Genomic DNA, 23,606 nt, shown 5'->3' with positions numbered 1-23,606 from the left:
TGATCGAAATTTTTGATATACTGAGTCAGAAAAGCTAGAATGACAAAAAAATATTATACGCTTGTTGTCTCCCCACAGCCATTACCCACATCATTATTATTGTGCTTCGCTTTAAAATGCGAAAAGGTTCCTGAGAATTAGTTCCAAACAGCACCCAAGGTGCCCAAGGTGCCCAATTTATCATTAAATAATGTCGGTTTAATGGTGCGCGTTGATGGCTGGATGGTTGGATACAATTTTTCAAATTTTTGAGTTATCACTCGCCGACCGACCAACTCTAATTTTGGTGCTCAAATGAGTCTAACAACACATATTTGTGACGTCCGCCTAAAGTAAAGACAGCAAACTTAGAATATTTTTTGTTGCTCTAATTTTTCTGACTCTGAATGTCAAAAATTGTGATCTAAAAATAGGAGTGGTTAGTTCTCTAATTCTTTAAAGTAATTAATATTTTGAAATTAATTTCTGCAACAAATTTTTTGTTTTTTAATTTTTAAAATGAATGGAAGCTTTTTTGAGAAATTTTGAGTTTTATGTAAAATGATGAACTTGCCTAAAAACCCATTTGGCTTTTGGGGCCTTTCAATGAGTTTTTTTGTGTGTCATTTTTGTGTGATCACAGTCACCGGCTTGGTTCTTTTTGTCAGCAATAGTTTTTAATTGCTTGGTTTGAATTAGAAATTAAAGTGAGAAGACCACCTTCTTACAGCTTTGGTCTGGAAGCACTGTAGGCTTTTGATTCCTTCCTTGTTAATAGCTATTATGTTGCAAGAACTGTTAAAAAATAAATGATATGTACAAGCGAATGATAAAAAAATAGAGACACAATTTTAATGTTTCAGAAAGAAGACATTTGGATTCGCAAATTGTGAAATGGAGGCTGTTTATTTGAACTCTTAGCTGCTACTAAACCTGACTCCCAGGTTCTTTTTCCAAATGGTTATATCTAGTAGGTATAAAGAACTCTCTTTCGCTTATTTTGTTCTGATTTAAAAATATGTTGTCCTTTGTCTTTTAGCCTCAGGTAGAAAAAAAATTCCACAGGGTATTTTAAACATAGCCTCTCCCTAGCCTTATTAGCTAATGTTATTGTATAGATCTTGAAACAGTGGAGAATAATTATTAAGGACATATTGAAGTATTGAAGCCGCTGGGTTGATTCAGCTTTAGGATGTTGGCCTAATTTTAGTCACAGGTCATTTTTAGTAACTTATGAGTATGTTTTTTAATTTTTTTTTTAGGATTTATAAATAGACCAAAGGTTTAGATCCATCAATATGGACAAAAAACTATTAATTTGGATCTTGGTGTATATGCTGTCATCTATATCGGCAATTCTAGTGAATAAATATGTCTTAACAAATTTAAAATTTACGTATCCCACAATTTATCAAAGTTGGCAAATGTTTGTGGCAGCCTTTTTGCTTATATGCATTCACACCTTTGGATGTACTGAAATACAATGCACAACATATGCTGTGGTTATTAAATCATGGATTCTCCCAATATTATCTTTCACATTAAGTATATACTCTGGTTCAATTTCACTTTCTAGATTACCCATTCCTATATTTTGCATATTTCAACAAGGATCCACTCAATTATTTGTTTTGATAAGCAATCTGATAACATTCGGTAGGCCTTCTGTCTTTGAAAGCATAACTGTTATGGGAGGAATTGGGTCAACCGTTCTTGCAGTCTATTTAGACATGGATTATTCTCATCACAGGTATAAATGGCTTGTTGTTCACTGTTTGAGTGCAGGATTTTATTCGTTTTATGCTGTGCATATCAATACCACTAAAATAAAAGAAATCGACAAAATGGTTTTAAATTCCACAAGCAGTGTGTTACTACTAATAACATTTGGTTATGCCACCGGTGAAACAACATCTGTTCTTGATTTTCCATTTATTCATCAAAGTCGTTTTTATTTGAGTTGTTTACTCAGCGGAGTTTTCGGTACCGTAATAATGCTGTCTTACAGTAACCTTTGCGATATAACATTGTTGACAAAAGTTCGCTTTTATCATAGTGTCACAATGGCTTTGGTTTGTTGTGTGTCTTTTTTTATTTTTGATATCATGATCACTGCAACCATAACATTCATTATTTTTTTTGGTTTTGCAAATGTTATTGTTTATGCGTACTTAGTTTCATATGGAAGAAAATCAAGAGATACTGAAAGATTCGCAGAAAAAGTTGTATCAATGGGATAATTTTAATATAGATTTATTTTTGTAATTGTGTAGTATTTATTCTAGGCTAGATGTTTTTTATGAACAATAGTTTATTTATTTGTGCGGTTTAGAAGACATGGAAAACTATACAATATATCGTTTTATGCCACGGCAAGCACTATATATGGATTACACAAAGGTTATTTTCCCACTCTTTATGCTGGGGTGAATATTTTATACATCCAGTGATTCAGGGGACTAACAGACTCGGAAAAGAATAAAAATCTTTTTTTGTGACTCTAAAAATTCAAACAAAAAACCTAAAGTTGCTAGACACCCTGTGACTTTTTAGTGAAGGCATGAATTCTTTCAAAGCTTTCGTTATTTCCTGAAAATTTCACGTATATTGACCTAAGGAACTTCGAGCTCGTCTGTTAAAGATGTTGATTTTGTTGTTGCTAGGCATTAAGATTAGTTAAGTTTGGCAAGTCAAACCCTTCTTTTTCTTTTCATAGAGACTTTTCTTTTTATTTTTTTTGTTTTTGTTTTTATAACCAATTTCTATAGAAAGAAAACGAGTATGCGCAAAACGAGTTAAAAGTAGAATGTAAAACATTGAAAATAGTCATTTTTTTAATTTTAATTTTAAAGGAAATTTAATTTGGCAGATCTTTGTTTAAATTGATAAATCGGCCAAATATTTTTTCCGTCAAAATTTCTTCCCTTAAGGTTTCTGTAAAATAAGCGCAGGATTTCTGACTCAGATTAGCTGTGATAATATGATCATAATATGAATATAAAATTTATTCTTTTGTTTGAAATTTATTATTAATAGGAAAAAAATGAACAAAAGTACGTACAAGCCAAGCCAAAGAAGATTTCGATACGACGATCCATTTTTTGAAGAAGGCAACCTAGCATGCATGTGTCGCAATACAACTGTCGACGATGATATTGATTTCATTATAGACTCGTTGGACAGCGTGCAAATTGCAGAGTTCACTTGCCACGTGAAGGGGTGCTCTAAAACATTCACAAATCCCATGCAATTTAATCGCCATTTCGATATGCTTCATAAGTTTCGTTGCGAGCATTGTTATCGAAACTTCCCGTCGAATTACCTGCTCGGTTTGCACTTGCAAGAAAATCACGATTCATTCTTCGAAGCACAAAAAGAAAAAGGTCTAGCAGTATACGAATGTATAATTGAGAGTTGCTCAGAAAAGTTTACCACGGAGGAATTGAGAAAGAAACATTTGGTGAAAACACACAAATATCCGGCTGACTTCCGTTTTAACGCTGTTAAACGAGTCCATGCGAAATATAAAATCACGTTAAAAAGTAAAAATAAAGAAGAACAGGGTAAAAAGAACAAACAAAGTAAGAGTGTAAAAAAGAACATGACAGAAAAAAATAATATAACAGAAAACGAGACGAAATTAACTGATAAAGACACTTCAAAGTGTGCCATTACCGATAACCAGGAAGAAGGCATGGAGGAATCGATAGAGAGAGTGACTGCTGATGTTAGTAATCAAAGAGCGACAGGTCCGTCCAAAAGACGTATAAAAAAGAAAAAACAGAACTCAAATAATAGTATGGACGTAGAGATTAGCGAAGGCGCTTGTAGTATTGCTGAAAACGACAAAGAAGAATTATCAGACGCAACAATGACTTCATCTCCTAATAGATTTCAGTATAAAAAAACTGCACCCAAATCTATCAGTTTCGGAAGGGGTGTGCAACGAGGTCTCATAAGGACAAAATGCAAGTAATTTTTTAGGGAATTTTTTATATATATTAATAAATTTCTTTATTTGGTGTGTTATTATTTCTTGGTATGTCAATAAACAATATCTTATTGCGTGATGTAAATGTAAGTTATGTTAGATATTATCTTTACCAGAAATTTCGCGAAAATAAGTTTTTTTTGGGAACTTTTTTGCTCAGAAGAAAGTTATAGTTGAAAATTATAGAAATAAGCATGTCATAAACCTAAAAACAATGATTTGTTAAGGAGATGACACTTTAGTAGATCAATGATTGCACGCTTTTGCTTTTATTAAAATTGAACCATTTAAATGTTAAATTAAATAAAAACTGGTTTCCCGCTTTAAGTAATAAAATTTTCCACATATCAAGACAGTGATATCGCAGAAGTTTATTACGATTATATGCTTCTTTTAATCATTTATTTCTGAGGTGGTGCACATTTGCAAGAAAACATTCAAAAACTTCTTTATAGGAAAATCCAGGCCTTTCAAAAAATTAAGAAACTGTTGCTAGTTGTAAAGCTGCCAAATTTTTAAGTATGAACCTTTTTTCACACATGCCTCCCATCAATCAATGACATTCGAATGGCATTCAGATAATTATTACCTGGTATAACAAGAAATTGGACGAATACTTAAAAAATGACAAATTTCAATTGGACAGTCATCCTTTTAGATGATAAATAAAAAAGGCATTATTTATCTTTTCTTGTATATATGTTGATAAAAGTCCCTTTTTTGTGTCAAAATCATGTTTTTGATTGAATATCACTCTTACGTAAAACGACCGCAGATTTTAAGAAACTTTTACTAGTTAGTCGTTAGCTTAGTTTTTTTGAAAGGAAAATCGTATATTTATAGACGAGATTAAAAAACTACCAAACAGGATGACATAATACAGAAATAATAATTCTTCCATTTGTGGCTACTGTGGAGTTCCGACTTCATAATTTAGCGAGGAATTTCTGCGCGAATATAATTCGGTGAAAATTGCAAATTTCGTCAAAATTGGCCAAATCAAATCCGCGCCAATATCTGTGTTTAAGTGTGCAACTGTTGTGTTAATTTTTTGTTTCTGCTGTTTTAAAGATGCGCATGTGGTTTTTAACAGTGTGAAATCATGCGTGACATGCTGTTAGAGTGTACTTCAAAGAACATATTTTTCAATTCTCTTTCCCACTTTATTTCCGTCAAAAAGCTAATCAAAAATTGCCAAACATAACAATCTTTAAATCCTCGATTTTTTTTCAAAAAAATCATTTTTTAATTTGGGGAACCTTTTAAATACTTAATTTGTTGATAATTCTAAATTGCAATTTTCTTCAGCAGGTACTTAAAGACACGGTTGGGAGAGCAGAGAAAAACTCAAAACTGTTGAAAATCACAACATGGCTGAGAGAAATTATTTTATATAAACTATATATTTGTATTTTTCATTAGTATGTGTATTGCTTTATGTTGATCAACGTCGGAAGCAAAATGCCGCCCTTCATGTTAGTCATGTAGAGAGTTGGGTTTAAAAAATGAGATTCTATCAAACTTCCACGGTGTATATTTTTTGTATATTCTGCATCAGTCTTGTACGCTCAAGAAGTAAGTTACTATTTTCACTGTGGTTTGTCTGCAATGTTTTTATTGGCTGTCGGTCAAACTATACCGTAATGAAAATGTGCACATCATTTCTGGGTATGCTAAATTAATGACTAAAATTTCAGAAAAACGAATAAATATTTTTATATTTATAAGCAACATTAGTAAGCATTCAGAGAGTGGAATTTTTTAAGCATACACTAAGTATAGCTCAACTTTGCGAATCCTTCTGATGTGTGTGTGTTTATGGATATTTTAATTATACAGTTTTTCTCTGGCTTCAATAATAGCACTACATGTCTGAAGTTAGATTTTATTTGTCCGGCTGTTTTTTTTGGAAAGTAAAAAATGGGACCATTTTATATTCTAAGCCTGCTTTTGTTTCAATACGTTTCAAAGTAATAACCTTCAAACAAGCTGTTAGGTAATTTTTTTGAAGGACTTTAAGGCAACATCGTAACACTTTAAGAAAGACAAATTAATCCTCTAGATGGAGGTAACCAAAACCACTAAAAAACTACTTAATTTTTCCTTTTTTGGTTTAAAGAAATTTCTGATTAAAAAAACAAGTAGATGGTTTTAAATTCAAAAAAAGCTTGCTCAAGAAATGATCAAACATTTCATCTGGCTCTTCTAAGAAGTGGGATTTTTAAACAGTTTAAATCGATTTGGCGCACGCTTTTATTTAATATGTCACATATATGAGAGCGTAATTAGAAAGGCTTACTGCTCAAAGCTAATTGTTTTTCTTTCCGCTCAAACTGACGTTTCTCACATGTTTCTTTTTGAACTGCATGACAGACTAGCTAAAATGTGTAGATAGCTCATTACGACACGTCCTTGTGTTTATTCCCTACTGACAGACATCGGACCTCTGAACATGATGGTCGAGCATAATTATTGTACCAGGGAGTACGTTAGCGATGCACAAAGTGGCTCTGCTTTAATATAATTGGCTAAATTTCGTATATATATTTTTATTTTTTCGTCTCTTTTCTGACAGGGTATCACCATGATGATTATCACATAAGAAACCACGACAGAAAAAATGAAATCCCACACTACGAAACGCAACATGCAAATCAACATTATGCTACACTAAGAAGCAAAAAAGCTGAAATTGAAGGGGCCATACATGACATCGAGAGCGATTTATCAGAACATAAAAATAAGCGAGGTACATTGATCCTTGTTTTTATTTTGATCATCTAAGATAGGTGATACTTTACCAAACGTATTTTTTTAGAAAATTGGATCTGAATTCTGTCATTTAGTCATTGTCCATGATGTACATGCGTCAAGCATTTTGTAAACCCTAGGAGGACAATTTTTAATAGTTCTTCTAACAATGGCAACTTCATATTTTAGGTTTTCTTGCCAACTTGGCTAATTTATTAAACGATGCCGAATTGCTATCTGGTCATAAAAATGTCCAATCAGGATTAAGTTCCGTTACATTAACAGATCCCAATAACCAATCAAAAGACGAGGAAAATGTTGCAACGAAGAAAGAAGAAATAATTCCAACCACAGATGAAGTCAAGAAAGCTTTAAAAGAAACCACGAAAGATTTCGCGCCAATTTTTGCAATGGTTCATGGAAAAATTATTCCCCTAGGAAAACTACCCGACACTGCTTTCAAAAAATCACACACAGAAGAACCACCCTCTCAAACTGCAGAAAAGACGAGTGAGAGTAGAGATGTCAACGCTGCTAGAAGAACGCTTCCAGATGAGAAACCTGCAAAGGAGCAAGAAACTAAATCTAAAGCTACTATAGAAAAAAAGGACAACGACGAAGAAAAGTTATCTAAACTACAGAAATATCTAAAAAATTTAGACGGCCATATTCCTGCAACAGGTGCTAGTAAAGAAGTCCGTGGCGTAGCCAAAGATGAAGTTGTTTTTCCGGATGACGAAACGGGTAGCCCAAAAAGTGACATTATGAAGCACGTGAAAAGTGTTGTTTTAGACACAGGTAAAGTTTTATCTGTAAATGGAAACCATTTAGAAAGCGGGGAAGAATCAAAGCCAGAAACAAGCGATACCGCCACTCCAGAATCACAACAGAAATTTATTGTTTCCGATGATGGTTCCTTAACGCCGCTAACGAAAAGTAAAGAGGAAATTGGTGAAGCTGTGACACGAGATACTACAGGAGGAAGTGAAGGACAAAAAACAGTTGCGCTCAGTTTGGATGTTTTAAAGGACTTACTAAAAAAAAGCGATAACAAAGTGTCGCTAGCAGCCTTGCTTAATAAATCACCTGAGACGAAGAGTGACACTCCTAAAGAAGATGAAGATCCAGGTAAAAAACTTTTTATTCCACCAGACTTCCATAGGATTATTTTAGTTAAAAATATCAGATAAATGCTGACAGTTTTTAGTGAGAAGATCTATTTAAGCAAGAAAAATCTTCTCACTGAAATAAGTCTGAAATTATTTTGTTTTAAACAGCCATTTCGGTAATTTACGTCCTTATTTAAAAACAAATGCATTCTTTCTAAGTTATGTCTCTTCTTGCACTATTTTCCTGATTCAGGACTCGAAATTTTCTTTTTCATTAAAAACTATTTCATGTTGAACGGTCGCGAGAGGAAATTTAATATTCCATTTTAAACTAGTTCTACTCGTAAGAAAATATTAACAGATTTGATCGTAATTTTTTAGAAAATTTAACTTTTTAGTCAATTCTCGAAATGGCAAAACAGAACTGCCTAACGAATGCATGCAAATGCCTGCGAGAGTTCTACTTAAGAACATGTAGGTGGATCTTCGGAACGTTGAGAATGCGCTAGTCGCAGTTCCTGCGATATATGTGGAATAATTAATGCGACGACGCACGACAGTTAAAAAAAATCGAGAAAAAAGTCCATGCTGACGCCTGCAAGAATTATCACAGGTTAAGGTTTCAAAATTTTTAGTGCCTTCTGAACATTGAAAGTGAGCCTTGAAAATTCATGGTGCGCGGATCTAATATAAATTATTGCTTGCGGCTATATTCTAGGTATGATTTTTGAAATTAAGCATTTATTTCAATAATTTTCTGAACAGGTTTTTAAATATCAAATTGCAGAGTCCAAAAATACAAAAGATTGCCTAAAAACTCAAAATAAATTCCCCGTAAATTTTCATGTCGGACGGAGAAAATGTTTCATTAATTTGACCGCTAAATAGATATTCATATTGCAGGCTTTGACACGGCTCTCAAAAAACACCAAACACGAAAAAGGTCCACTTTAGATTAATCATAGTTGTATCAAACGTAATTAATTGGTATATTCTCCTCCTTTTCGGTGCAATTCCCCGTTCCCTCTATACGGCTAATTCGCAATGCATTATGGTAGTTGTATTCCGCGAAAACGTAAACAAACCATTCGTAGTAACAAAAATGGCCGAACAAGTACACTTCATCCTTAATTCTACTCAAAACCAAAGCGATATACAAAATTCTAATCAAGACAACAGTTTTTTTCAAAACTTGGGCTCTCCTGCAAGCATTGGCTCAAACTTTTCATCAAGTTCAAGCTTTTTATTGCAAGCTAAAAGTAAAGGAGGAGGGATAACTTGCTGTGTACCTCTCTGTCAAAACAACTCAAAGAAGAATCCAGACTTATCTTTTTATGTCATTCCTAAAGACTCAGAGCTTCGAAAGAAATGGCTTTTTATGATCAGTAGAAAGGATTTTGTACCTTCTACATCGCATAGAGTTTGCTCTGTTCATTTCACTGGTGGAAAGAAGACATATATGAACAATGTTCCCACAATAGTCCCAAAAACTATCAAACCAACAGCTAGCAAACCAAGAAAAACTCTCAACAGTACAAACTGTAAATTGCAACTATTTTCTCCTGTGAGGGCTACGACAAATGACATTGCTGCAGAATTATCTGTGGAGGAAGAGTTAAAACAAGAGTTGGAAAAATTGAGAGCCGAAATTAGTTGTATGAGAATTCATGAAAAGGAACTTGATCAAACTATTGAAAAACAACAAGCCACTATAAGTGACATAGCATTTTCAATTGACCGGTTTAAACACAATGAAGCACACTTTAAGTTTTATACCGGATTCGAATCTTATAAATTATTCAAAGCAGTTTTAGAATATTTACAACCAGCTGCAAATAAACTAATATATTGGGGTTCAAATACTAACACTGAAAATACAAAAAATATAAACTCTACAAAACGAGGCCGATCACGATCATTGAGCGCAGAAGAAGAATTCTTTATGATACTGGTTCGAATTCGATGTGGACTTTTGTTAGAAGATATGGCTGTTCGATTTAATATGTCGACAAGTCACATAAGCAGAATATTGATTACATGGACAGATTTTTTACATTCACAATTCCGTATGCTTCCAATATGGGCTTCAAAAGAAACAGTACAAAATAGAATGCCGAAATGTTTTCAAAAAAGTTACCCAAATACCCGTGTCATATTAGATTGTACAGAAGTATTTGTGGAAATGCCTACGTCATATCGCACACAGTCCAGTACCTTTTCAAATTACAAACACCATAATACAGCAAAAGGATTAGTCGGAATAGCTCCTGATGGATCAGTGACATTTGTCTCTGATTTGTATGGTGGACGCTTTTCGGATAAACGAATAACAAAAGATAGTGGTATATACGATTTGCTAGAGCCTGGGGATTCTGTGATGGCTGATAGAGGATTTGAGCTCGAGGAAGATTTACCTGATGGAGTAACATTAAATATTCCACCATTTTTAGATGGAAAACCTCAGCTAAGTTTATTAGAGGAAAACGAAACTAGAAGAATAGCATCTGTACGTGTACATGTCGAACGAGCAATCGAACGTATAAAAAATTACCGAATTTTACAAACAGTTTTCAAACTATCAATGGCTGCTGAACTCAATAAGATATGGGTTATTTGTTGTTATTTAGTTAATTTTTTACCACAGTTGGTACCAGATGTAAATACGAATGACTAAAAATTATAAACTTTCGTACACTATATATATATATATACTAGATCATGAAATATAAAGACAAAACAATATTGTGAGGAAACAATTTTATTTACTCACACTGTTGTTCTGTAATGTTGCTGTGCATGAAAGTGAAATAAAAGTGTGTTAGCTCAGGCAAAGTAATTCTGTTCCATTTTTCCTTTTGAAAAACTATTGTTTCCACATGTCGGTCAACTTTTGTATAAACAATAAAATCAATTTCATTGACTTGTGTTACTGCCATCACACCTTGACATAACCACGGCCATTTTGGATTAATAACGAAACCACATTTTTCGACTTCAATATTTTTCTCGGTTTGATACCAGTTTAGAGCATTAACTTCATTTTCTAAGCCCCATTTGCAGGCCTCTGATGTAAAGTTTTTATTTTTATTTAGACATTTTTGTAATATGCTTTTTGGATGTATATTTTTTCTTCTATTTATAATAGATCCAAAATTGGATGATGTTATGCGTTTCTTTCTTTCTGTGTACCACATATCACATTTATACTAAGTACATGTGGATTTTTCTATGTCTCGAACTTGTTCGGCATTGACATGAATGAAATTGTTTACAAATGACTTTTGCTCATCTGATAACTCTGCTATTTCTGGTTCAAAGTCAAGAGCCTGCAAAAATAAATTAACTGTCGGACGTAATTCAACTGTTTCACTGTTTGTCTGTTCAAAATTAAATTCTTTTATAGATGTGTCATAAAATGATGATGGTTTATAGTCATTTCCTTGTAATAAATATGCCATTGAAGTTCCTTGCCCTATTTCAAATAAGTCTGTCGCTAATTTTTTGACTTTTTCGGTTGAGGGCTCATGTGCAAACAGTGGTGTAGAACAAAATTTTCTATTTCCTGTGACCAACGGTCTTTTGCGACTTTCATTTGTGTCTTTCGTAAGGTCTGCTTTCTCGAATGCCATTGCAGAAAATTTTATTGGTGCAGAATTTGCACTTTCTCCAGGTACATGCCATTTTTGTAACAAATCTGTGCATGTCTTGTCATCAGGGACAATTTTTAAGTCCAACTGTTTGTATTCAACCAATTGAAATAGAACTGCTGCGACATGCTTACAGCATCCTCCTGCTCCAGCTTTACATAAACATTTCGCATACAAAATATCACCACTTCTTTGACACAGGTGGACATAAACAGAATATTTTTCTCTTTTCATGGAAGCAGCTACAAAACATTTCACAAGAAAAGTTAATTTTTCAGCCATAACATTACTTTTAACTCTCACTTTCTTCACGTAGCTCTCCTTGAATAGTTGGTATCCAAGAATTTTATGCTTTGTAGCACCCTTCGGCTTGCTATCACAGCTATTTCCAAGAACTAAATATTGGTGAATTTTCTCCTGGGTGATCGAAGGCATAGCTGCAAGATCAGTTGACCATTGACTTATATCTTCGTGTGTTCTTTCCTCCACTTCTTCGTCCCTCTCGGCATTTGTTAATTCTTTAAAAACAGGTCTTGGTACCACACAAGAGCTTTGAGAAAAGCTAGGCCCAAGATCTGTAGAGCTTAAAATTATATCTAAATCTGTATCCTTATTTATTACTTCCATTTCGACTTCTTTCACTCCTAAAACCTCACTAACTAACAATATTTAAATGTTTACATCAATAACACGGGTTTTGGATAAGGGAGATAATGATTTTCTTGAGGAGATTTGAAAATTATCACAAACAATAACGGCTTTTTGTTATTATCGCCACAATAAAAAGAATGCTGTTATTTATTTACAAACTCTCGCTTCTGGGAGGGAAAACTGTAGAATACAACTACCATAATGCATTGCGAATTAGCCGTATAGAGGGAACGGGGAATTTCACATTGTCCCTAAAGATTTAGCGTTTACTTAAGCCCCTCCAACTGAAAGCTTGTGCCTATGTCTATAAATAATTTCCCCGACTTTTAAGATGGTAAGATGTGACCATGTGGCCTTGTGTTTATTGGTCAATTTTAATGCGGGGTTTGCTCTGAGACATTCATTCGCGTTTAAACTTTCTTACGAAACTGGATTTTGACGTTCTCAAAAAAAAAGCTATCAGGAAAGACAACTTTTTCTTTTTTTTAGAAAAATGCACCACCTTTTTATAACAGTTCAATATTTTTCCTTGATTTTACGTAGGAACAATTGAAGACTTCGCTGCTGGTGGATTAAAAGCGCATAACATGTACCGAGGGAAACATCACGATGAATCATTAATATGGTCAGATGATTTAGCTGCAAAAGCACAAAAGTTAGCCGAAGCATTAGCTGACAAAAAGACGTTGGAGATTTCAAAAGATTTAGAAAAAGACGGCTACGGTGAAAACGTAGCCAAGGTTTGGGCTAAATTTAAAAATGCTGGTGAAGCTGCCACTAAGATGTGGTATAGTCAGAGTGAGAACTACCATTTTGACGACCCGCATTTAGACGAAAATACAGGCCAATTTGCGCAGGTGATATGGCAATCCACAAAAGAACTTGGAATGGGAGTTGCGAAAAGTATCGACGATGTAAACAACGACTATGTTTACGTTACAGCTTTATATAAACCTCCCGGTAACATCGAAGCTGCATTACGCAAAAATGTACTTCCCACTGGTAATAATACCGTTGACGTGTACACTACGTTTTTCAAAAGGGGAGGAGTTGTAGATAATCTAAATGCTATTAGAAAACGATCAAAGTTGGAACGCAGAGCCAAAAGGCTAGACATCATCGAAACTTAATTACCATGATGCGCCCAACGCTATTTGATTGGTGATCGTTTTGGAATAAATTATAATTATTAGTGGTGATATATATACTTGTCAATTAAATTATCAGCCACAATTTTGCTAAGCCATGATATTCTGTAATAAGTTTCGTTAGTATAGCTACTTTGTAAAAAAAGAAAATAAGTGAATTTTTTATTTATTGATATATTAGGTTCGTCTGATAAGAAGGCTTAAAATAAATTAATTAGGTTTCTTAACGTTTTCACTGAATCTCTTTCTTATTCGTTGACACAATACATCTCTATCCTGCTACGAAAGTGTTACTTCCGATTATTTTGAGCATACGACGCAAGTCAAGTCATTATTAGTGTTATATTTATCTTCATTACAAGGTAAAATTTCGCACTTTTTGACTCTTATTTTTTCGATCGTGCCTGTCTTTACATACGCAGCGCTCTTTGGTCGTTGCGCGTTTCTTTCGACGCATACATGCTCAGTTCTAGGCTTCTTGTGTGCTACCAGATAACCTTCGTATTCTATTTCCCAACCCGTCGGACATTCATTCATAGCCGGAAATGTTTTTACAACAACTTTAGTTTGAGTTTCGCAAACTGCGCAATATACAACTCTGTTGCTTCTATTTGCTTCAAAACTTGTTCCGTATTTTACACCATCAATTTCTGCTGAGTCATCGACAGTTCCAGGACTTTTGTTTTTGTACTTGGGATGATCAGGTAAACATAAATAATTTGAGCCGCCCCCTTCAACACTTGAACCGCTCATATAGCCTAAAAATTATTTTCGAAATTAGAATAAACAAAATTAGAGTTGGCAATTATTATAAAACATAAGTTTTGTATCTTGGTGTGTCAGCTGATTAGGCAACATCGATGTTTAAAATAAAAGGCATTTCTTAAAAATAATCAGCGTTTTCTTATTCGCTGTCGCTATTATCAATGAAATCTGCAACTCAATTTTTTTCCCTGAAAATACTTTGAAAAAAGACACCAGAACGCATTTTTCAATGACATTTTTTGAAAAATGTTTTGACATGTTTCGACACATAACACATAAAGCCACTTCTTTAACTTCTTAATTTTTTTCCCAATGTTTTAGCGATATATACAATGAATCAAATTTATGTAGAAGTGTCTGATATTCTGCTTTTTTAAATATAATTGTGAATACAAATACAAAAGTTAAACTAATAGACTAAACGATTGCTTATGGTACCAAGAGACTCCCTAAACTAGTGGGCTATACGCCCACTTTTCAAGGTAAAGTGAAGGCGCGTGTTTGCGTATTTACGGTGCTGATTGTTTTCTCCGCAGCCACCGCAGCTTAGAACTATTGGAAACACGATATACACATCATGACCACCTACTAATTACTACAGATTACAAGAAGAATAAAAAATTTACCAGTGTACAACCGCTTTCCTTGTGTAATATTACATGACCTACTTCCCCACTTGACGTAAACTGTAGATGTGTTGTCATGTTTTATCACCCTACAACTAGAGTTGAAACCTATAAAATAATTACTAAAATAAAGTTAAAATACAACTTTTATTTTAAATCCTTTTTTATTAGGCAGCAACAAAAATTACCTGGAATTCCTTGCCTTCCCCTTTGACCATTTTCACCTTTTTCTCCTGGTGGTCCAATATCACCTTTTGCACCTCTTTCACCTGGAATCTAGTACAAAAAAATTTGATTCAGCTCTTGTCTTAAAAAGATGTGTGATCTTTCATGACGTTTTCTTGAAACGCATCTTATGTAGCTGAAAACGTGCAACATAAAAGGAAACTAGGAAAGAAGGGGTTATTTTAAGTAAAAACAGCAACCAGTTAAAATGATTACATACCGAAACTATTCTTCCAGGTAATCCAGGTCTTCCAGGTAGACCACGTGGTCCTCTAACTTCTTTCGAGCAGTTACACATATCTAAAAAGTATAATTCATATCTATGGATGGACATGATCAAGTTTATCTTTTTTCGAAATAATGTAATTTAGAAACAAAAAAAGTCTGTAAATCGATATCCCCCAACCTGGGTCCTAGCGCCAATTCTTTTTACATATGAGCGGAAAGACCGTTCCTGTACAAAAAGAGACAAGAGGCACTGGGAACAACATTAAAAGCATGACACTTATTGTTTAAAAAAAAGATATTATTTTCAATTCGATAAGTGAAAGCATTTTTAATTGCCGGAAACGAGAAATGCGCTGATTCCCGTAAATCCTACACCCGGTCGGGTATAGTTGAATATACATCCGCGGAGTAAACTGAAAAAGACCAACCCCCTAGATTTTTAGTAAAAAAAGAATTTTGCCCTAGACCCTTAATCGAGCAGGGACTATAATTCTGAAGGAGTCTTAGGTATTTGTAGGATGAAGTTCTGATATTTTTCCTTGAAATTATAACGACTGCTAATTCAATATACATGTTGCAACAAAATCATTTAAACTAAGCTGTAGGAAAAGTGATCTTACAGTTTTGGCTAGTTATTATAATTGACAAATAGTGCAATATCCATACTGAATAAGAATGATCACTATGCTACCTCAATATTTATTATTCTAAACTTAATTCTAGATTTACCCGAAACTATTTTTGTTGATAATACACCATGGGCGCTTATTGAGCATTGGTGATTGCATGGACATTTAATGGCACATTTAAAGGCCAAGGTTTTTTCGTGAAAATTTATATGAGAATTTTTCCATAATGACAAAAAATGTTCTGAAGATTTTTTTTTCTTTTTAAACTTACTTGGGGTCGGTAGACATTGACATTTGTTGATGGTATTATTTCTTTGAATACGTTCTATTTTATTTAACAAATTTTCAGCTGACGTCAGCACCTCCATTCTAAACCATAAACAAAGAAGTCAATAAAAGTAGTATACGCAGGGAAATCACAACGTACATTCCGTGTGGAAAAAAACGTATAGTCGCATGCCGGATGATGCTGCTTGACTTTCTCAGCTCCCATTACAGCAACAACATGTCACATTCTCTGGGAAAGAGAGCAGGAAAAGGGAGGGACACAAAGGAAGAATTATGACGTACTTATAAGTTGGTTCTTCTTTTGAAACTTACACTAAAGTTGAATCACCGAAAACCGAGAAACAGCCATGTCCGCGCTTCGAGAACATTTAATTCAAGTATAGGGTAAGTTTTTAGAATAAATCTCTTAATAGAACAAGGATATTTTGGAATTTGCAACACTTAACCAACTTTAAAAAAACCAAATCAACTCTGATATTTAATTGGTTAAGGACGTCTCTGTATTTTTCTCTATCTAATCCTTTATGTAAAAAGCTTCTAGTTTCTTTAAAATAATCTCTTTTTGAAAAAAAAAAATATTCGGTGGTATCAAGCATACTTACTGTTTCTCGTAGCGTGTTATCGTTATATTAAACTCCTTTATTTGTCTGTTTACACTTTCCTCGATTTTTGGTAAAAATCTGTACGTTTCTGCAAAATCACGAATTCCATTCTTTCCTGAGCTTGTCACGTTCTCCGTAACTTTTCGCTTTATTTTCTTCTTTTCAATGCGCTTGTTCAAACTAATGTGATTTGCAAGCTGTTGTTCTAACGCATCTAATTTAGTCAGACTGTCTGTTGTTTCCTGATGTAACATGAACACAAAAAATGGAATCACGACACAATACGCTAATAATATGATACGGCCAATGAGCGTCAATGCATGCTTCAATCGAGGCGAGCAGTAGACGTAAATGATTTGTGTTCCTGTGCTTTCGCTAATTTTTGATTGTTGACTTACAGAAGAATATTCCACTTTTAGTTCGCGCGGTTTCTGTTTTCTTGGCAAAGTGAGACTTGCTTGAGTCGACATTGCAAAGATTCGGCAGGATACATTGGTCTTACTCGATGTCATGTAAATTATCTAGAAATAAGAAAACAGGAATATCCAGGATGTCCATAAATATTACCCAAATGTGAATATCTTTTTTATTTTTTCTGAAGTTCGAAGACCAGGTAAATCTAGCCTAGAAGCTGATATTAATCTTGCTAAGAAAAAGAGGATTCAAATATAACATTTAGTCAATAAATCACGTAATACCATATGAAATAAAAAAACATGAGAAGCAATAATATAATAAAACGTTCTGAAAATCGAAGGTTTAATTAAAATATTCTTCTCAGCTTCTCACCTTTTCTAGTAACCTTCTTCTATTTCCAACTGTTCTTCTTTCTAACAAGATTATGTTATATAAGACGTACGGATTAATTAGTTTTTCTTCTGATCCTAGATTATCTGTTTGTATTGGATACATCCACTTTGTTTAGTGTGTGTATAAAAACACAGCAATGTTTTTTTATGTGGAAACAGAGCAATGAGTTAATTAGATAAGATTTTTCACCTGGCGTTATTATCCTGTTGTCCTGAACATCTGCGTATATTTTTTAAAAAAAAAATTAGATAGAAGAAAAAAAATGTGCTCGGGTTAATTATTGCTAAAAATGTGACAAAAGGTTCTTTGATGTTTTAAATATATTATTACACAGCCTTTGTTTTTTCCCTCAAAAAAGAAAAATGAACAATAATGTATAAATTATAAATAAATAAATTCCACAATATATCATCTATACCAAAGTTATCTTTTTATGAGAACGATTAAAAAAAACAGACTGGGATTGGCTGGAATTTTACTAATTTTCTACAAACACAGTAAAATGCATTCTGATTAAAAAAATTCTGTAAAATTATTTGTTCCAATTTTGCGAAGATTCATATGCTATTTGTGATGTACAATGTAAAAACAGATAAAAAATGCTTGAAATATAATAACAAAATATGAACAATTTTAGGCTGACCATGTGGAAATATTTAGAAGACCTCTGACTGAAGGCAAACATCTGACCCAGATTACACCGAAAAGCAATTTTATTAAGGTTAAGTTCTACGTTTTTTTCTGTGCACCATTGTCATCGGCAAAATGTTTTTCACATTTGAGAAGCATCATTTCAGCAAACGAAAAAGGCAAGACGTATAAAAATGCAAGTCACGTTGAACCTTTAGCCACGTAAGCCACGATAATTTGCAGAATCGTCTCATAGGGTATTTCTCATATGTGATGGGAAAGGTTATTTTCCACTACATTCTACCTCGTTTCCAGGGCATTTTGCCTTTTTAATGAGTATCATGCGTAAAAAACGGCTCAGGGACCACAAGACCTTGGGAAGGAGGTTGCAAAACACTATCCCCACAGCCCTCTCCACTTACAACACCATGATACAACCCAAATCTTGTTTTTTTAAATAAAAATAATACCTTACCTGTTTTTAGTCTTTAGGTATAAGAAAGTCAGAATTCAAGGTACAAAATGATTTTTAGTCAATATTAGTGCCTATAATATCTTCATTGACATTATATAAGAATTCGAATCTTAGAGCCGCAAGGGATTTTTAATTACATCTTTTTTCTAAAGAAACGTTTGTACCAGGACTTGTCTTTAAAGTTTGCACAAAACCCCAAAATATTCACCCAAACCTATTCATCATTAGTAAAAATACGGAACTTTTTTGGGAAACTTTAAGACTTAAAATAGCTATTTCTAACAAAGCCTGCTTGGGGAGTCATTACACGATTTTTTTTATGATTTTTATGACTTTTATATGAAACACAAGGAGGAGTTGGGGTAATAGATAGCTTTAACTGAGAAAATTAAAAGATTGAAAATGTAACTGAATTTGTAAAATGTCAACTTCATTGCATTATAAGGTTTTAAAAAGGAATCAATACATTCTAAATCACCTTTAAGAGTTAAAAATATTTGGATTAAAATGTACGTATATGTTGTTTATATAAAAACATGTAATTTAACAATTTTAGATATTTAGGATACTGTGTAAAAAATGTCATATACTGTAATAAAAAGTGTTACAATTGGAAAAAAAGTTTATTTACATACAATTTAAAAATTTAATAAATATTCAATTTACAGATCCTTCTCGTCCCCAAAGCTCTTTGAGATTAAAACCTCGAAAGTAGACAGTACAGTTCTTTCGAGATTTATCTTAAAGAGCTTGGGGATCGAGAATGTTTACAGATAAATTAGTAAAAATCATCGGAGAGAATTCATTTTTGTTACTGCTTCATTAATACTAAATTCTCAACCAAAGTCCAACTTAAGTGAAAAGGACAGACACAGTGAACTGAAAATTGAGCCTTTCATCCTTATAAAAACCCATCTTTCACATGACTTAAAAATTAAGTGACGGGGTGGAGGGATAACACGCCCTAAGAACTCTACTCTCTACAGCAGTAGATAAAAAACAGAGTAATACAAGACAATTTTTTTGCGTTCGTATCCTAAAGTATGACTACCTAAATAATACTAATCGGCTCACGGCATTCTCGCAAATACGTAGGAAAAATAGTCTTTTAAGGATCAGTTATTTTTCAGGATCGTTGCAACTTTCCAGTACCCCAATGGCATTCATTTCGTCGAGAAATCCATAAAATCTTGGTCCATATATATCATAATGAAACAAAGTCTCAATACGTGCTATGCTTTGTGTATAAGCGGATGAGTCGCCTTTGCCAAGACATTTAACATAATGTGGGAGATTATTAAAAGAAAGTTCTGCCATTATTTTCGAGTTCAGTGGATATGTTTCATAGCGTACATTCTGTCCACAACAAGTGGCTGTAAGAATCAAGTCGCACGTTTTTATACTTCTGAGAAACACAATTCCAGCGGGTAAAAGTTTATAGTCTGACTTATGTACAAAACGAACCCATTGCGGTTCGAATGCTCTGAGAAGCGTTCTCAGTTTTAATCTTTCTCTAGTTCTTAACCAAATAAATAGGTCATCGTCCAAGAGAATATCTGCTAACAAGGATACATTGTAGTTCCAGTTATCCTGCCGACATAAAAGGGCAAATGTCTTTTCAGTTGTATGGCTTGAATGGAGAAAAGCGATAAGGAGTTTATCTCCTGCTCGAAACTGGATATTTCTCAGGACGCAATCCTTGCGCACAACCACAATATCCCGATATGAAAAGATGGAAGTGATCTCCTCCACACTTTTTGGCTGTATTTGTTCAAATGTCTCAACTAAACTGTTTAAATTATCATCTGCGTTGAATTTGAAATCTACGTTTCGCTCGTTATGACCTGTTAATAAATGAACTTCCTTTCGATTTAATATAGCAATAGGCTGCTTATTTTTTAAAACTTCTTTCGTTCGCAAAAAACATGGCAGAGTAATAGTGACGACGATTGGTAGTTGCCGTGTTTTAATGATGTCCTTTAGTGAACGCTGTATCTTATCGTGTTTCAACTGAGGACTTAATTTTTGCCTAAAATAGAGAAGCAAATACAACAACAAAACAACATAAAACAACAATAACAACAACAACCAACCTCGTCCCCAGGGCATCTTGTGTCTTTTCTAACAACGGCCGGCCGGTTATAGAAAAGAGACAATAGACGCTGGGAACGAGTTAAACAACAACAACAAAACAACAACAACAAAACAACTACAAAACAACAACAACAACAACATCAACATAATAATTTCTAGTAGCATACCATTTCAGCATGACTTATGGTGTGTGTCTGAATCTTCTAAAATAGAGCCAACAGTAAGAAAACAAGTAGATAAAAATGCAAATAAAACTTGCCACTTATAAAGTTCATGTACTGAACTCAAGATCACTTGATTACTTTAACTTAAACATAACATAACTAATTCGAATAAATAATTTTTAATTGGTTTTTCAAGTGACATTAATAGTTGTCAGGGGAGATTAGGAGTTTGATGTGTAGGAACATAAATGAAACAGAAAGCTGTTATGAATCATAGACCATATCAATCAGAAATATCATTCGTAATACATCATTTCGTTCTCGTTAGTGGTTCCTCTTTAACCAGAAAGATCTTGTGGAGCTTTATTTTTTTTATTTCAAATAAATTCATCTTATTAGGCACAACCATTTTCAGTACTTTGAACTTGTATATTTCACCTTAGTTTTCTGAAGACCGTTCTCAACTGAAATTTTATCACACAAGCCTTACTTAAAGACGATCATTGATCAATTTAGAAAGTGAGTAGGTGAACATTCTCGTTTCCAGAGCTCTTTGAGATTAAAACCTCGAGTTTATCTCAAAGAGCTCTGGGTTCGAGAATGTAGGGTGAATAGAAGGTGTCATGGACATGAAGAGGGAAAATTAAGCAACATACCTCTTAAGAAAATTTCGAAACTGCAAGTGTTGATTTGTTTGAGAATCTTGTGAGGCTGCTTATAATGCATTTCGGAGAATATTTTTCTACTTTTAAATCACTTATGTGACTTCGCCGTGACCTTTTTTGTTATTTGACGTGTTGTTAAATTACGAAAGTTCAAACTTCCTAATTATGATAATTTCAAACAATACTTATTCATAATTCACGTTTCAGTTGCATTTCCCCTTTCTCTTCAGTCAGAGTATAATCCTTTCATTGTACTCGTTTCATACTTAATTAGCTAATTAGCTATTAATTATTATTTACCGTTAATGAGTATAAATTTTATTTTTGGGATTTTGTAAGTAATCGTAGTATGCTTAGTATTGATAACAAAAAATTAAAGTAACATCTTGACAAATAAAAAAAAGTAAACAAAAAAAAATGTGATTCACTTTTATAAACTTGACCATGGTCAACAGTGACTATAAACAGAAACCAACAGTGCAAAAAAAGCAGAAATTTTTTGTTTTACTTTTAAAACAATTTTTGTTAACACAAGCAGTCAAAACTTTAGTGTTTTACCAGATTATTTCAACTCGTTGGAACAAAAAGTTCAATAACTTAAGCTGTTAGTGTAAGCCACACAAATCGCGCAGTAAGAGGAAATGAAAGTAAATTTTCGTCCACAAAAAAGTACAAAAAGTCATAAAAATGCAATCACAAGAATAACTAAACCAGTTTGTTTTTTATCTTTCGTGATATCTACAATCAATGACGAAAAACTTTGCAGACAACGGGTTTTAGGCATTTTTTGAAGTTGACAAGACAGTGCCGTAACCACAATTTTAATATGGGGGGGGGAGGGGGGGGGCTATATAGAAAATTACTATATATGAATTTCGCTTTATATAGTGGCTACTTGAGGCGCCCCCGTGGGCGTCGAAAAGGAAATTTTGAAATTTTGCATCTCTAGATTAGCGGAAAATGCTCTTCCAAACGTCAACGATCGTATGGTTTAATATTAAAACTCACGATGAATGTTTCGATATTTCTGTAATTTAGAAAAGCTACAGTTTTTCAACCTCGTTCCCAGGGCATTTTGCCTTGTTGATATGTTGATAGTGGCCACTCCGTAATAAGGGCTCAGGGGTCACAACACCCTGGGGACGAGGTTGGCAATTTTTAATTGGCATCAAAATTAAGATAAGAATTTCCAGCAGAAACCAAAAAATAGAAAGACATACGTATTTACATCACACGATTACAATAATATAAAAAATGATAAGAACACTAGAAATTTTTAAGTGTGCTACCATTTCATTAGAACATTTACATCGCATTTCGACTTTTTAAAATGTGCTGTTAGCCCCCTAAAACATTTAGTGATTTTTATAATAATGATCTTTGGGAAGGATCCTTATATTTCTGGACGACTTTCTCTCTGTTTTTTTCTCTGTCTCTTTTTCTTACTCTTCTTTACTCTTCCTTCTTTCCTTCTTTCTTTTTCTCTTTCCTTCCTTCTTTTTTCCTTCCTTCCTTTCTTTCTTCTTTCTCTCTTTCTTTCTTTTTTTTTAGTAGGAAAATTATTGGGGGGCTGTGCCCCCTGCCCCCCCGGCGGTTACGGTACTGCAATAATAAATAAAACTTTTTGCTATGTTGTTGTGGTTTGACGTAAAAGTAGCAAAGTAGCTTGTTAGAGCCACCACCTAATTTTGACATGGTTTTGGATTTTAGATCTTAAGGTGTATCTTAAAGTACAATCCAATGAATAACAAAACCTTACCTTTACAATCATAAACAAAGTACATTAAAACGAGAGAAGTAATTACACAGGGCATTTCTATATTAGATTTCAACAATTTCAACTTGGAACTGTTCACAGCGGACTTAGGATCTACGGAGATAGGTTGTTTGTTTCTTGAAATATGCTAATTGCATGTAATTCATAGATAGCCATTTTATATTCAAAGAAACGAAATGCTGATTTCTAAAATTAGTGGCTTACACAAAATTCGAAGTTATGGCGAAAAAATCTTTGTGAGCAATGAGGACCAAAACAATATCGAAAATTATTTTGGGTGTCATATTGGACACCTAAATGTAACTGTAAAACGATTCTTCTTGATGAAATAGTTATGTTTCAAGTTCTAAGG

General features: G+C 33.6%; 5 protein-coding genes across 7 annotated transcripts; 3 read left to right on the top strand and 2 right to left on the bottom strand.

Moving 5' to 3' along the window:
• The first annotated feature begins 534 nt into the window (after positions 1-534).
• On the top strand, positions 535-2,329 carry LOC130645291 (transmembrane protein 241-like). 2 transcript variants are annotated; one of them, XM_057451238.1, is made up of 2 exons: positions 535-949; positions 1,242-2,329. In XM_057451238.1, the coding sequence occupies exon 2, from the start codon at positions 1,278-1,280 to the stop codon at positions 2,217-2,219; it is 942 nt and encodes a 313-aa protein (XP_057307221.1). In that variant the 5' UTR covers positions 535-949; positions 1,242-1,277; the 3' UTR covers positions 2,220-2,329. The 2 variants fall into 2 exon arrangements, with proteins under 2 accessions (XP_057307221.1, XP_057307220.1); XM_057451237.1 differs by having other exon boundaries at positions 535-953.
• A 255-nt stretch (positions 2,330-2,584) lies between these two features.
• LOC130645292 (zinc finger protein 511-like) lies at positions 2,585-4,002 on the top strand. Its single transcript, XM_057451239.1, has one exon. It carries the CDS (start codon positions 3,023-3,025, stop codon positions 3,953-3,955), a length of 933 nt encoding a protein of 310 aa, XP_057307222.1. The 5' UTR covers positions 2,585-3,022; the 3' UTR covers positions 3,956-4,002.
• A 146-nt stretch (positions 4,003-4,148) lies between these two features.
• Positions 4,149-13,429, top strand: LOC130645285 (uncharacterized). Its single transcript, XM_057451226.1, has 4 exons — positions 4,149-5,545; positions 6,546-6,719; positions 6,911-7,849; positions 12,672-13,429. Exons 1-4 carry the CDS (start codon positions 5,476-5,478, stop codon positions 13,256-13,258), a joined length of 1,770 nt encoding a protein of 589 aa, XP_057307209.1. The 5' UTR covers positions 4,149-5,475; the 3' UTR covers positions 13,259-13,429.
• A 66-nt stretch (positions 13,430-13,495) lies between these two features.
• Positions 13,496-17,647, bottom strand: LOC130645286 (uncharacterized). Its single transcript, XM_057451227.1, has 7 exons — positions 17,429-17,647; positions 16,640-17,160; positions 16,021-16,118; positions 15,113-15,192; positions 14,856-14,943; positions 14,668-14,775; positions 13,496-14,034 (listed from the first exon to the last, which is right to left on the bottom strand). The coding sequence occupies exons 1-7, from the start codon at positions 17,549-17,551 to the stop codon at positions 13,577-13,579; spliced, it is 1,476 nt and encodes a 491-aa protein (XP_057307210.1). The 5' UTR covers positions 17,552-17,647; the 3' UTR covers positions 13,496-13,576.
• A 1,318-nt stretch (positions 17,648-18,965) lies between these two features.
• On the bottom strand, positions 18,966-22,053 carry LOC130645293 (uncharacterized). Of its 2 annotated transcripts, XM_057451241.1 has the most exons (3): positions 21,469-22,053; positions 20,816-20,851; positions 18,966-20,583 (listed from the first exon to the last, which is right to left on the bottom strand). In XM_057451241.1, the coding sequence occupies exons 2-3, from the start codon at positions 20,824-20,826 to the stop codon at positions 19,674-19,676; spliced, it is 921 nt and encodes a 306-aa protein (XP_057307224.1). In that variant the 5' UTR covers positions 20,827-20,851; positions 21,469-22,053; the 3' UTR covers positions 18,966-19,673. The 2 variants fall into 2 exon arrangements, with proteins under 2 accessions (XP_057307224.1, XP_057307223.1); XM_057451240.1 differs by lacking the exon at positions 21,469-22,053 and having other exon boundaries at positions 20,816-21,390.
• Between the last annotated feature and the right edge of the window lie 1,553 nt (positions 22,054-23,606).

The sequence above is a fragment of the Hydractinia symbiolongicarpus genome, chromosome 5, assembly GCF_029227915.1.
Source record: "Hydractinia symbiolongicarpus strain clone_291-10 chromosome 5, HSymV2.1, whole genome shotgun sequence".
Taxonomy (NCBI): domain Eukaryota; kingdom Metazoa; phylum Cnidaria; class Hydrozoa; order Anthoathecata; family Hydractiniidae; genus Hydractinia; species Hydractinia symbiolongicarpus.
Note: the sequence above shows the minus strand (reverse complement) of the source record. Positions and strands in the feature narration are given on the sequence as shown.